The 14,025-nt window shown below is 41.2% G+C and overlaps 1 protein-coding gene across 1 annotated transcript in view; it reads left to right on the top strand.

The window, feature by feature from the left end:
* Positions 1-12,932, top strand: part of smad9 (SMAD family member 9) — an 18,092-nt gene extending 5,160 nt beyond the window's left edge. The window contains exons 4-8 of the mRNA XM_084074823.1: positions 4,446-4,718; positions 5,662-5,772; positions 6,128-6,349; positions 8,910-9,166; positions 12,609-12,932. Of these exons, the coding sequence (XP_083930949.1) occupies positions 4,446-4,718; positions 5,662-5,772; positions 6,128-6,349; positions 8,910-9,166; positions 12,609-12,752 (1,007 nt within the window). The 3' untranslated portion in view covers positions 12,753-12,932. The remainder of the gene's footprint in view (positions 1-4,445; positions 4,719-5,661; positions 5,773-6,127; positions 6,350-8,909; positions 9,167-12,608) is intronic.
* Positions 12,933-14,025: the final 1,093 nt, after the last annotated feature.

The following is a 14,025-nucleotide window of genomic DNA, read 5'->3' on the forward strand; positions in this document are numbered from 1 at the left end:
TTGCATGTTGTTCTATGTCTCAAGGTGGAACCTCAATGGAAACAAGTTTCAGCTTTTTTGTGTATAATCCACGTTGGCGTTTTCCTAAATCATGACATTGTTGCGATTTTTTTTATATCTATCAATCTATCTATCTATCTATATCCAACCAAAGACACCTAATGCTTGAGAACTCTTCTACATCACACAGGTAGTGTGATGCTGCAGTTGATTGTAAACAAGTCGCATGCATGCAGTGAGTGTTCTAAAGACTTTTAACCTTGGGCTCTGAATCTCATGTGAGAATCCTTACCCATGAGTTATGGAAGAACTTGTGCTCACTGTTTGACAGATGAGATCGAGAACAAGGCACACTTATTTATCGTCTCTGTCGGGTGGAAACCTCATACTGTATGTCCAAAACTGTTACTTTTCAGGATCCAAATTCAAAAATAGCAAAGGTAGCAGATCTACAAGCTCGAAACGCGTTCAGATCGGGCCTAGTGGTTAAGGCTGTAGTATGATCGAGTAGGGCATTCATTTACGGAAAAAAAACATTAAAAGTTACTGAGATAAGAGGTTTCCGCCCGACAGCGACGATATACAACATGGCAGACGTGTATATGTCTGCCACGTCCTCCCTGGGGTGTGGGACATTATTGAATCCAGAATCAGCTACTGAATAACAGCTACATGTATACTGTGTATTGGCATACAGTAGCTGCCAGTACAGGGCAGTATGCCAGGAACAATGATGCAATGACAAATTGTCTCTTTTTTATTTTTATCAATTCATCAGCTAATTGTTTTTTCATTGAAGAAAGAGAGGGATAGAGACACATTTTCATGCTTGACCACTAGAGTTTTATTATATCTTATCTCAAAGTATGTGTAACTGATGTGGTTTGCACGGGTGTTAACATATCTTTCAGGAGTTATGTGGTGAATGTGTTGGCTTTGTGTCGGGCACTGTGTGCTGATCACAGTGCTGTACTGTGTGGCTGGTGGTCAGTGTTGTTTGGTTTTATATAAAGGCTGGAGTTCAAAAGATACTGACATCTGATCTAATCACGCCGTTTCTCCAGCCAACTAGATTTGCAGTAATATGATATTTCACAATTACAGTATCTCTCTCTGTCTATCTTTCTCACTCTCTCTCCCTCACTCTCGCTTACCTTCTTTTTCTACATCATCGGTTCTCAAAGTGGGGTCCTTGGGTTCATTGGGCTCATTGGGCTCATAGCACGGCTATGAGCTTGTAGATCTGTGCTATTTTTGAAAAAATCATGAAAATCTTTGCAAATCTTTGAATATATATATGTTTTTTAAAGCAAACATTTTAAACTCAAATCTTTGCTTCTGGGGCCTGCCCTGGCACAAAATATGTTTGAGATGGGGGTCGGCGGCCAAACTTTTTCATGTCCTTGACATGAAAAGAACCACTATTCTACATCTCTGTCTGTTGGCCTATCTCTATTTCTCTGCCTCTTTCCTTTATCTCTTCTTCTTATTCTCTCTCACCATCCTCTCCTCCCCCCCCTCCATCCTCTCCTCCCTCCTCTTTCCTTTCTCTCTCCCTTCACTGTCTTTCTTCTTGTTCTTTCTTTCTTTCTTTCTTTCTTTCTTTCTTTCTTTCTTTCTTTCTGTCTCGATCCCATCCATCTCTCCCCCCTTTCTCCTCCTTCTTCCCACTCTTAATCCTGTTTGCTATTTATTGCTATAAAAGTTACTAAAGAAAGATGTGTGTGTGTGTGTGTGTGTGTGTGTGTGTGTGTGTGTGTGTGTGTGTGTGTGTGTGTGTGTGTGTGTGTGTGTGTGTCTGTGTGAGTGTGTGTGTGTGTGTGTGTGTGTGTGTGTGTGTGTGTGTGTGTGTGTGTGTGTGTGTGTGTGTGTGTGTGTGTGTGTGTGTGTGTGTGTGTTTCAATACCACTCATACTGATAGAGCTGTGTGTGTACTCACTTAACCTGGACCCCACTTTGAGAATCACTAGCCTACAGTATATGTGAGACTTATATTGTACATTATTTACAAAATCATTTGCCGAGCCAGATGTCATCATCACTGACGGGACAATGTTTGGCCCTCCGGCCACCTTTTGCCTGACACTGCTCTAGATCATAGACCGTAAAAATGTATGGACAGCGTCGCGCCATTAGATTCTACAGACCCGAAAAGAAGCCTATTTTGCAACGATTTCAAATCCGCCTTCTTTCTATATCCGGTTGATATCCAGTCCGAAATGTGGCCGGAGATTAATGCTGTTGGCTGAAACCGCAGCGAGGGCGGGTCTTCACTCGGTAGAACCAGTAGAAACCCTAGAAACATAACCTACTTTATCATTAATTTTAAAATAAATTGGACCATAATTTACCAAAACGCATGTCATGGTGATTGAAAGAAGACTTTAAACTAGCGACTGGAAGCATATAGTATTTATGACAATGTTTATTAAGGTAATAAAATCGAGTGTAAAGTTTGTCCCAAAACCCATCCGCTATTAGAGCCTAATTGCTTCTGCAACCAGCAGGGGTGAAACAGCGAGACTTAACTACAGGCCAGTCATATGAACTGTCACACTTCCTACATAGCCTCAATTTACAAGCTGGATGCTAGCCTCTTGCTCTAGACCTTTGAAGAAGTGCTAAACGAGGTCATGTTCATCGTTGGCTCAAAACGTACACAGAGCGTCACAACAGGAGATTTGTTGGCAAAATGTATTTCTTGACAGATCAGGTTATTTAGTCATTAACTGGTTCATGAGTTCAGGGAGAATGACTAGTGGGCTGCTTGTCATTATAGAATGATCTCATGCCCAAGATACATTTGTGGAACAGTGACGTTTTATGTTGGTGGTTCTCAAAGTGGGGTCTGAGGACCCCCAGGGTGTCCTTGGGGGCGTTCCAGGGGGTCCCCCAGCAAAAAGTAGTTAATATAGCAGCACAATCATTTTAACCACTTTATTCATGTCTATGTTGGCTATTCAAAAATAGCAGATGTACAAGCTCGCATGTGAGCTTGTACGTCTGCTATTTTTGAACATTTTAGAAAAATCTTCAAAGTAATAAGTAATTTTTTTCACCCAAATCTTCTCTTCTTGGGGTCCCTGGCACAAAACGTTTTCAGATGGGGGCTCCGCTGCTACAATATTTATCAATTTGGGGATCCTTATCTTGAAAAAGAACCACTATTTGTTGTAGCATTCATTAGGAGCCTGGGGGTCAGGGAGGGGACTTACTATGTCCAGGTAGAAGCATTCTGGCTGGGGCACAGAACTGCTTTTTCCATGCATGAAAAACAAAATAATGCCCCCTTTTTTCTAATGCCCAGATCTGTAATGCCTCCTTTGTAAGGCCCAGTGGGGCTAATGACCCTGCTTTGAGTTTCTGAGCCAAAATGTTAATAGTCCATGTATAGCCTTGGAGCGCGCCATCAGATAATCATTATGGTTTGCCAGAACCTTATTTTTTTCCCCTTCTTTTTTATATGCTCCGACTTTCACAATTTTAAATACCCTTATTTTTCTGGAACAAATATTGTTAAAGCCCCCCCCCTGTTTTTCAATGCAAGAACTGTTTAAAGAACCCCTTTTCATGAGTCATAAAAGATTGTTGGTGCCCTTGCTTTTGAGGACCAATTGTTTCATGCTGCTGCGTTCGCACTGCCAGCTACAAAGATACAGACTACCCTTCATTTTCAATGGAAGCCAGCGACATGAAGATACTATAATAATAATAATAATACATCGGACTTATATAGCGCTTTTCTAGTACCCAAAGTCGCTTTACAAAACAGCTTAAAAACAATTTTAAATACAAAGATACATACATCCCACTTCACAGCTGCTAAAGCTACAACAGCTACAAAGCTACAAAAAAGCTGGTTTCAACTTCAGCTGCAAAGATACAAAGCTACAAATATGCTGTGTAGCTTTGTATCTGCCAGTGTGAACGTAGCAGTGGTTCCCACGCCTTTTAGATCGAGACCCAAAAGAGAAACTTGAGCTTTTAGATCTGCTATTTTTTCACTACTTCTTAAAAGTTGTTTTTCTAACTTAGATACTTAGATTAATAAAAAATCTTAGATTTTTTATTAATGCATTAAATCATTTTGGAAACTTTTTGAATTCGTTTTTAATTCATGATGAACATTTTTCTTTTCTTTTTGGCGCGGGGGGGGGGGGGGGGGGGGGGTATTTACTCGCGACCCATCAAAATGGGTCCCAACCCAGTGCTTGGGAACCAGTGATCTAAACTCTATGGCAGCGATAATATCTGGCATGGCAAATTATTTTGATAATTTACAATATCTGTAGGACATCTCTACAGTCCCACATATAATACACGCTATTATGTCTACCCAGCCCACACCCGAAGAATGCTTTTATCCATGTTGAGAGTGAAAGACAGGCAGCTGACATAATGCCTTGATGTGTGTTTTAATAGAATTGTCTCTCTCATCCTCTCAGTTCTTCCTCCAGTGTTGGTGCCTCGCCACAGTGAGTTCAACCCACAGCACAGCCTGCTGGCCAAGTTCAGGAACGCGTCGCTGCACAACGAGCCGCTGATGCCGCAGAACGCCACCTTCCCCGACTCCTTCCCTCCCCTGCCGTGCGCCTCCTTCCCTTCCTCGTCCTCCCCCGCCTCCTCGTCCTCCCTCACCCAGTCCCCCCCCTCCTCGCAGAGTTACCCCAACTCCCCCAACAGCGGAGCAGAGCCCGGCAGCCCATACCACATCACAGGTAGGTTAGAGCCTCAGTCACCTCACCAGTGTTGATTTCATCGACTAAAACTTTCGTAAAAAATGACGAAAAATGACTTTTTTCACTGACGAAAACTAAATTAAAACTAAGCTATGATGATTAAAACTAGACTAAATATATTGACAATTTCATCAACAAAACAAAATAGACTAAAATGTTAGTGAGGGAACTAGTGGAGAAGAGATCCAGTAAAACTAAAAGACAAGTCATTTTATGTTTGGTTGCGCTCGGGAGTTGCACTCTGAAAATAGCAGATCTACAAGCTCACAACGCGTCACGCTGCAACGCGTTGTGAGCTTGTAGATCAGCTATTTTCAGCATGCAAGTGTGTAAAATCAGTGTAAAATCAGCCATTACGACGCCATCAAGGCACCACCAAAATACATTTTATCGACTAAATCAACTGTAGATTTAGTCGACTAAAATCTCATGACATTTAGTCGACTAAAACTAGACAAAAACTAAAACATTTCAGGTGACTAAAATATGACTAAGACTAAATGGAATTTGATTCAAAAGACTGTGACTAGAACTAAATCACCTACAGTCTAAAAGTCCTCGAATCATTTCATATTAACACCATTCATACAGACTCACTTCTCTGAAGTTGAATTCTTATTTTATTTCAACTTTGATATTCCCCTATCCGGGAAGGTGTAAAATAAATAACGTTTATAATCGTCTCTGTCGGGTGGAAACCTCATATGTCAAAAACGTACTTTACTTTTCAGGATTAAAATTCAAAAAAAGCAAAGGTAAGCAGATCTACAAGCTTTTGATGCTTTAGTGTGACGCTGTAGTATGATCAAGTAGGGCGTTAATTTACGAAAAAACACAAAAAGTAAGAGGTTTCTGCCCGACAGCAACATTATAATAATTATTATCATTAAGTCCCTCTCTTCCATCTTCTCTTCCATGGCAGCTGAGACCCCCCCACCCCCGTACAGCATGATGGAGACCAGCCCTCACGAAGACGTCAAGCCCAACAACACTCCAAACGGACAGAAACTGATCCTCTCCACGCCCAACAGAGGTACTGTATAGCATTCACACACACATACGCCACGCCCTAAACTCACAACTCCACTCACACTGTGCTGCAAAGGGTTCCCAAACTTTTCAGAATGTGACCCCCCAAAATAATCATATTTGAACTGGGGACCCCCCCCCACCCACACACACACACACACACACCCGCCTCACCTTTGCCTATGTGTAAGTACATTCTGATACCAGTACTTTTGTACTTTTACTCAAGTAAATGTTTTATTCCGGACTTTTACTTGTAACAGAGTACTTCTACATTGCAGTATTGATACTTTTACTTAAGTAAAGTGAGTACTTTGTCCACCACTAATTACAGTATAACACATGTTGTTCCCGTACAGAACTGCGGCCGGTGTGCTATGAGGAGCCAGAGTACTGGTGTTCCATAGCGTACTACGAGCTCAACAACCGGGTGGGCGAGACGTTCCACGCCTCGTCCCGCAGCGTCCTGGTGGACGGCTTCACGGACCCGTCCAACAACAAGAACCGCTTCTGTCTCGGCCTGCTGTCAAACGTCAACCGCAACTCCACCATCGAACACACGCGCAGGCACATAGGCAAAGGTGAGGCGCGAGCGTGTGTGTGTGTGTGTGTGTGTGTGTGTGCATGTGTATGCATTTGTGTGTCAGTGGTGAAAAAAAAACATTGTTTTTACTTAAGTAAAAGTATCAATACTGCAATGTAGAAATACTCTGTTACAAGTCCGGAACACAAAATTTACTTGACTAAAAGTACAAAAGTATTGGTATCAAAATATACTTAAAGTACAAAAGTAGAAAGTATACTCATTCATTATGCAGAATGTCCCATTTCACATGTTTTCAAATGTATAACAATCTTATGAAAATAGCAGATCTACAAGCTCACAATCAAAAACAAAAAAGTAACGAGTGACTAAAGTTTTCAAATAAATGTAGTCGAGTAAAAGTACAATAGCCTCATTCTGTCTGAATTTAGGGTTGTTATGATTGATGATGACAGGGTGTACTGATAATCTCTGAGACAATCTCTCAGCCATCTGTAAATCCATCTTTGGGCCTTTTAACGGTTTAACCAGCCCTTTATACATTTATTTTTTGATTAATCGTTCATAAAATCAAATTAGTCTACTGAGTCATTTCCTAAATATGGGTTTAAATTCTTCAAAACAAAAGCTCTTGATGGCTGCCTACATAAATGATCAGATAGCCCACATACCAGTGTTGATTTTGACAGCAAATTTTTAGTCATAGTATTTTCAATACAATTCCATTCAGTTTAGTCATATTTTAGTCATCTGAAATGTTTTAGTCGACTAAATCTACAGTTGATTTAGTCGACTAAAATGTATTTTGGCGGTGCCTTGATGCTGTCGTAATGGCTGATTTTACACTTGGTTGCATGCTGAAAATAGCATATCTACTATCTGCTATTTTCAAAGCGCAACACCCGAGTGCAACCAAACATATAATGACTTGTCCTTTTATTCTACTGGATGTCTTCTCCACTCGTCCCTCACTAACATTTTTGTCAAGTTTTTATTTGTTGATGAAATTGTCAATATATTTTAGTTTTAGTCATCGTATTTTAGTTATTAATTAGTTTTCGTCAGTGAAAAAAAGGTAGTCGGCGAAAATGTTTCGTCATAGTTTTAGTCGACGAAAGCAACACTGCCACTCGGGCAGAAACCTCTTATCTCCATATTTTAACTTTTTTGTGTATTTTCGTAAATTAACGCTCTACTTGATCATACTACAGCGGCACATAAAAGCATTAAAAAGTAGCAGATCTGCTACTTTTGCTGTTTTTGAATTTGAATCCTGAAAAGTAGCAGTTTGGACATACAAGGTTTCCACCCGACAGAGAGAAAACAGAGCGCACCGCCCAGCCCTCCGTCCTTTGGGACATTAATGTTTAACTCTTGTCATTAAATGACATCAGAAAAACACACTGCTGTCATGATGGCTGGACACACATCAAACATCCCCATGGCTTTTACAATAAACCAGGGAACTGTTAGGAGGATGTGTGTGTGTGTGTGTGTGCGGTCTGGAATAGTAGTGGTGACAGAAAGTTGGGGGGTTAAAAGACTCCTCCTCATTGCCTAGCTCTCCTTATTTCTACTACTTATTTGTTGTCTGTTTAGATAGATTCTATACACTATTTAGTGTAAGCATGTTATTTTGTATGTTTAGATAATTTAGATATATTTTTAAAAGAAGCTATTATACACCGATGTCATAGACTGGCCTCCAGTTTTCGGCTTTCCGTTATTTTTATTATTATTTAACGACAGGAACAATGATCTGTTATTGAAGAACTCCCCATTGCAGTTATAACTGCAGACTCACTCCCAATCTTCCACTGTAATCTAAAGACTCACCTCTTCAGAATCCACCGCAGACTCGTAGCACTTGCCCTAGCCTTGACGACCTTACAGGCTTGTGCAAAGGTTAAAATGTCATTTAGATAGCATGTTATGTAGACAGATGCCAGGTTCATTTGTTGATCCGGCATTCTATAGTGTGTATAGTTTCAATGTACAGATTATACATTTTTTTAAATATTATACTAATTAGACCAGGGCTCTTCAACAGGGGGTCCGTGCCCTCTAGGGGGTCCTCAGAGTTACTACAGGGGTTACTACAGAGTAACCCCTGTAGTAACAGAGTTACTACAATCTTTGTGTGGTAGGGAACATTATAGCCGAAAATAGCAGATCTACAAGCTCACGCGCTGCGAGGCGTTGTGAGCTTGTAGATCGGCTATTTTCGGAGTTGGTGTAGACTAGAGGGAAAAAGAGCAGACCAAGTACAGAGGCAACAGTCAAGTTGACTATATAGAGGGTTTGAAGGGTTTGAAACTGTCTAAAAATACACATTAGCATGAATCCAACAATCTATAAAATCTATAAAAAACTTTGATATGCAACACAGTTTTATACAATATGTAGGGGGTCCCTGCTTCACCTCTCTCTCTGCTAAGGGGTCCTTGGCCTGAAAAACATTGAAGACCCCTGGTTTAGACTGATGATAGTTTCTTGGTTTACCTATGATCCTAGATTACTATTTCTGGATTAAGAGCGTCTGCTAAAGTCCTAAACAGCATTGTAACATGTCTTTTTGTGTGAACGCCCCCCCGCAGGTCTGCACCTGTACTACGTGGGAGGGGAGGTGTACGCCGAGTGCCTGAGCGACAGCAGCATCTTCGTGCAGAGCCGCAACTGCAACTTCCAGCACGGCTTCCACGCCACCACCGTGTGCAAGATCCCCAGCGGCTGCAGCCTGAAGATCTTCAACAACCAGCTGTTCGCCCAGCTGCTCTCCCAGTCCGTCAACCATGGCTTCGAGGTCGTCTACGAGCTGACCAAGATGTGCACCATCCGCATGAGCTTCGTCAAGGTAAACCGCGATGTCTTTCTTTTTCCTTTATTCATTCGGGGAAGCCCATTGAGAGCAAGCTCTCTTTTTCAAGGACGCCCTGATGGCAACATGTAAAATACATACATAATGAGAAACAATAACAAACATTTGAATCACATTACAATGTCACAAATAAACATAGTGTTACATGAAACAGGCGCAGTCACTATGTAGTGTGTCCTCAAGAAGCACCCTGAATGTCTCTATTGAGACCAATCGCACCAGTTTCAGAGAGTCCTGAAGTTTGTTCCATTTGTGTGGAGCATAATACAGTACACGAAAGCAGTCTTTCCTTGTCCATTGCTCTTACGTGGACTGGTATATCTAATGTGTGTTTGTGAACGTGTTGAATGTCCAGTAACCCTTGGTTCCAAAAGCGAGGCTAGGTATAAAGGAAGTTTACCACAGTTGCTCTCTACGAACTGCGAGAGATGGCCAACCCACTTTATCATATAAAATACAGTGATGGGTGAGATAATCATCGCCAGTAATCAAACGCAAAGCACTGTGGTAGACTGCTACCAGAGGCTTCAGTGTGGAGAGTAAAGCATGCATATACAGTATATCCCCATAGTCAAATACTGACATTATTACAGATTGAACAATAGTCTTTCTGCTGGTAAAAGAAAAACAGGACCTGTATCTGTAAAGGAAGCCAATGTAGTGCTGAGGCCTTATGAGAGGACTTTGAGGACATACAGTAGTATGACCTTTTAGCTCTTTATAGATGGCCCAGCGGTCCAGGCACATACCACATGTAGGGCCCCCTTACCCCTTATCCTTAAGCTTCTTTGCCATTCTTTGCTATTTTGAAAAATATTTTCAAATAGTTCAAGTAGCCAATGCAAGAGCTCACAACGTGTCGATGTAGAACGGCTAGTTGAACTATTTAAAAATGGTTTTAAAAATAGTAAAATATGGCTAATAAGTTTACGGGTAAGGCGGCGCCCAAGATAGGGCCCATAGGCTCTAATGCCTAATGACAGAATGTCGTGGGTTCGAATGATTCCGACGACCTTTGCTGTGTGTCACTCCCCGTCTCTCTATCCCTGTTTCCTGGCAATCTCCACTGTGTACTATAAATAAAGGCAGAAAAGCCCAAAAACATATCTTTAAAAAGACAAATAATACCATTTTACCCTGTGGGGGGGGGGGCAAGCTAGAAGACTTATCTAAATTAGGACCCATTGCAATTTGGGACAGGTGGTCTTTTAGGGCAGTGGTTCTCAACCAACGGTCCGGGGACCACCAGTGGTCCTAGAGGGGGTCCCAGGTGGTCCTCAGCTAAATGATGGAGAGTTGGTAACCAAATGGACCCTTATAGATCTTTAACTCTTCCATTTGGTTTCATTTTACGCCCTCAAGGGTTAAATCATTGTTAAACATCTCTTGTTTGTCATGTTTATGACAAACAAGAGATGTTACTTAATTTACAAGAAGTCCACACAATTAGAATGTAGAGGAATTGTTATTTTGATCAACGTTCGCCTGTTATCTCTCATATGGTACCAGCATCAATACAGCATGGATGGAATTGTGGACAAGATCTTATCCAACGACAACTAAATATTCTAAGTTTTGGGTCTGAGAGTCTAAATCTCATCAAACGGTGGTTCTGTGGCTTAAATGCCCAATAAACAATGGACCTTGATATGAAAACCACCGTTGTAGGGTGGTTGTGAATGAGAAAAGGGAGTCACAACATTTGATGGCTGGTGGTAGGGCATTCCACATTTTGGTGGCATAATAGTAGAATGAATCCCCCCCCCCCCTCCCCTCCTTCAATGATGCAACAGCATGGGACATGTGCAGTGGTGGAAAAAGTACTCACATTCTTTCAATACTGCAATATAAAAATACTCTGTTACAAGTAAAAGTCCAGAACTAAAATGTACTTGAGTTAAAGTACAAAAGTATTGGCATCAAAATGTACTTAAAGTACCAAAAGTAAAAGTACTAAATATTTGAAAATAGCAGATTACGATGCGACGCGTTGTGAGCTTGTAGATCGGCTATTTTCAAATAGCCTATGTATAAAATAGGTTTAAAGTGGTTAATGTATGTTTCATTATATCATAATTTATATCTGGACAGTAACTAAAGTTTTCAAGTAAATGTAGTGGCGTAAAAGTGCAATATTTTGCTTCTGAGATGTAGTGGAGTAGAAGTAAAAGTATTGGAAATTGGAAATACTCAAGTAAAGTACAAATACCTCAAAATTGTACTTAAGTACAGTACTTAAGTAAATGTACTTAGTTACTTTCCACCACTGGACATGTGTGATGGACACCATGTATGCCTTTCATAGACCCTCCTCTGTGGGTTGCCGCTGATCTTTGGTTTCTCGTGGAGCGATATATCACATGTGTGCACGGATGTGGGCTTTCTCCTGTTACATATTGACACACACAGTGGCGTGCACAGACATTTTGAGGGGCAGGTGCTCAAGTAAATTATACTTTTTTTTTGTTTACTTGGTCTGCTCTTTTTTTCCCTCTACACCTATACCTCCTTGCCAAAAATAGCCGATCTACAAGCCCACAACGCCTCGCAGCGCGAGGCGTTGTGGGCTTGTAGATCTGCTATTCTTGGCTAAAGTTCTCCTCAGAAAAGGGATGCTAGGTTTCGAGTGGTTATGGTAAAAAGAAAAATCATATCACATAAAGATTTGGCGGACCCCCCGTAGTAACTCTGAGGACCCCCTAGGGGTCCCGGACCCCCTGTTGAAGACCCCTGCTGTGCCCTTTTTTCAAAAGTCAAGAGGGCAAAGGGCAGGTGCTCTAGCACCACCTAGAGTCTATCTGTGCACGTCCCTGATGAGCAAGTACCTCCCCCTACACGAACTAAGTTACTAAGTACATTGACTCCAAGTACTGTACAGTTTTGAGGTACTGTTACTTTACTTTCCATTTTTGGATCAATTAGACGTACTTGTGCTCCATAACATCTCTGAGGCAAATACAGGTATTGTACCTTTGACTGCACTAGAACTATTTGAAAAATGTAGTTTGAACGTTCTACCGGTAATTACAAAACTTACCAACAAACCAATTCAGCCCTACTTTATACATGCTATTTGGGCACATTTTCAACGATTTTGAAATACATTGTGAATAAAGTACTCATTATTCATAATGAGTACTTTTGGTACTTTAAAAGTACAAAAATATTGACGTCAAAATGACTTACTCTAGGAATACAGGACTTCCCACATTGTGGTGTTACTACTTTTACAAAGAATCTGAGTACTTCTTCCACACACCAGCATGTCCCCTGACAGACCGAGCATCATTCAGCCTGTCAGCTGACATGCTGTCATGACGGTATATAGCTGACGTGAATCGCTGACATTTGATTTGTGAAATGTTGTGAAGATGCTTCAATTTTGTCATCATCTCTCCTTCTCTCTTCTCCTCCTCAGGGCTGGGGGGCGGAGTATCACCGGCAGGACGTCACCAGCACCCCCTGCTGGATCGAGGTGCACCTGCATGGGCCCTTGCAGTGGCTGGATAAGGTGCTCACGCAAATGGGCTCCCCACATAACCCTATCTCCTCAGTGTCGTAACAAACAATGCACACGCACACGCACACGCACACGCACACACACACACACACACACACACACACACACACACACACACACACACACACACACACACACACACACACACACACACACACGCCTGCTTCTTGTGTACGTCGGTTTCTGCCCCGAGTTCCATTTACAGTGCCATCGTGCGTAGGATGTCGCTCGTCAAAAAAGAACCGATCTACAAGCTAACAACACGTTGCGGTGCGACGTGTTGTTAGCTTGTAGATCGGTTCTTTTTTTGACGAGCGACTACGTCGTAACTACGGAGTATGACTCACGATCGACTTGCCCATCCTCCCACCTCATCATTTCATGCCAAAGGCCGTACTGGAAATGTTACCCCACACACACACACACACACACACACACACACACACACACACACACACACACACAAGCCTTTTCATTTCATTCTCTGACAGCTGCAGTTACTCCAAACTACATGATGTTACTTATCATTGGATTTCATTTTTGTTAATTTATAGCCCCTGTAACAGTGGTCAACCGTTCACCTTCCTTTCAGTACAACTATGACACTGCATTTATCCTCTCTCTCACTCTCTCTCTCTCTCTCTCTCTCTCTCTCTCTCTCTCTCTCTCTCTCTCTCTCTCTCTCTCTCTCTCTCTCTCTCTCTCTCTCTCTCTCTCTCTCTCTCTCTCTCTCTCTCTCTCTCTCTCTCGATAAGTTAACTGCACTCCAAGCCAAGGAGAATGGGATTTACGTGTAGGTACTATAAGTGATTCATGATGTTTAAATGTTATATTATTATTAGTATGTATTTTCATATGTTCACCTTATGTACTTACTGATGTTTGGGTTATTGATTTGTACTTGTTCTATTAAAGTTTTTGTTCTTGAAGCATCTGCAGTATTAATCGCTATATGTATATAATATACAGTATTCTTAAAAGCCAGAGTGTTATATAAATGACAGATTTATGTTTAGTATGCTATATATGGAAGAAGTAAATGGAAGTTCTGCTTATTGTTCTTGAATCCAATGTCTAATTTTGGATAAATTTGTAGTCTCTAGGTAGACTCCACCTAAATTTTAAAAGGTTATGTATTTTGTTCTCACATCCTTATTCTATTCCAGTGTGGCTCAATCTATAGACTGATGGCCATAGGTTCAAAACTCTAGAAGGGCTCAATATAAAAGGTTAAAACAACCATCAAAGTAAAGGTCTCAAACTAAAATATAAAATCTTGCCCGTAACTAATTGCTAAAAATAACAAAACATCTTT

Source organism: Gymnoscopelus microlampas, assembly GCF_963454915.1.
Source record: "Gymnoscopelus microlampas genome assembly, chromosome: 12".
Lineage (NCBI taxonomy): Eukaryota > Metazoa > Chordata > Actinopteri > Myctophiformes > Myctophidae > Gymnoscopelus > Gymnoscopelus microlampas.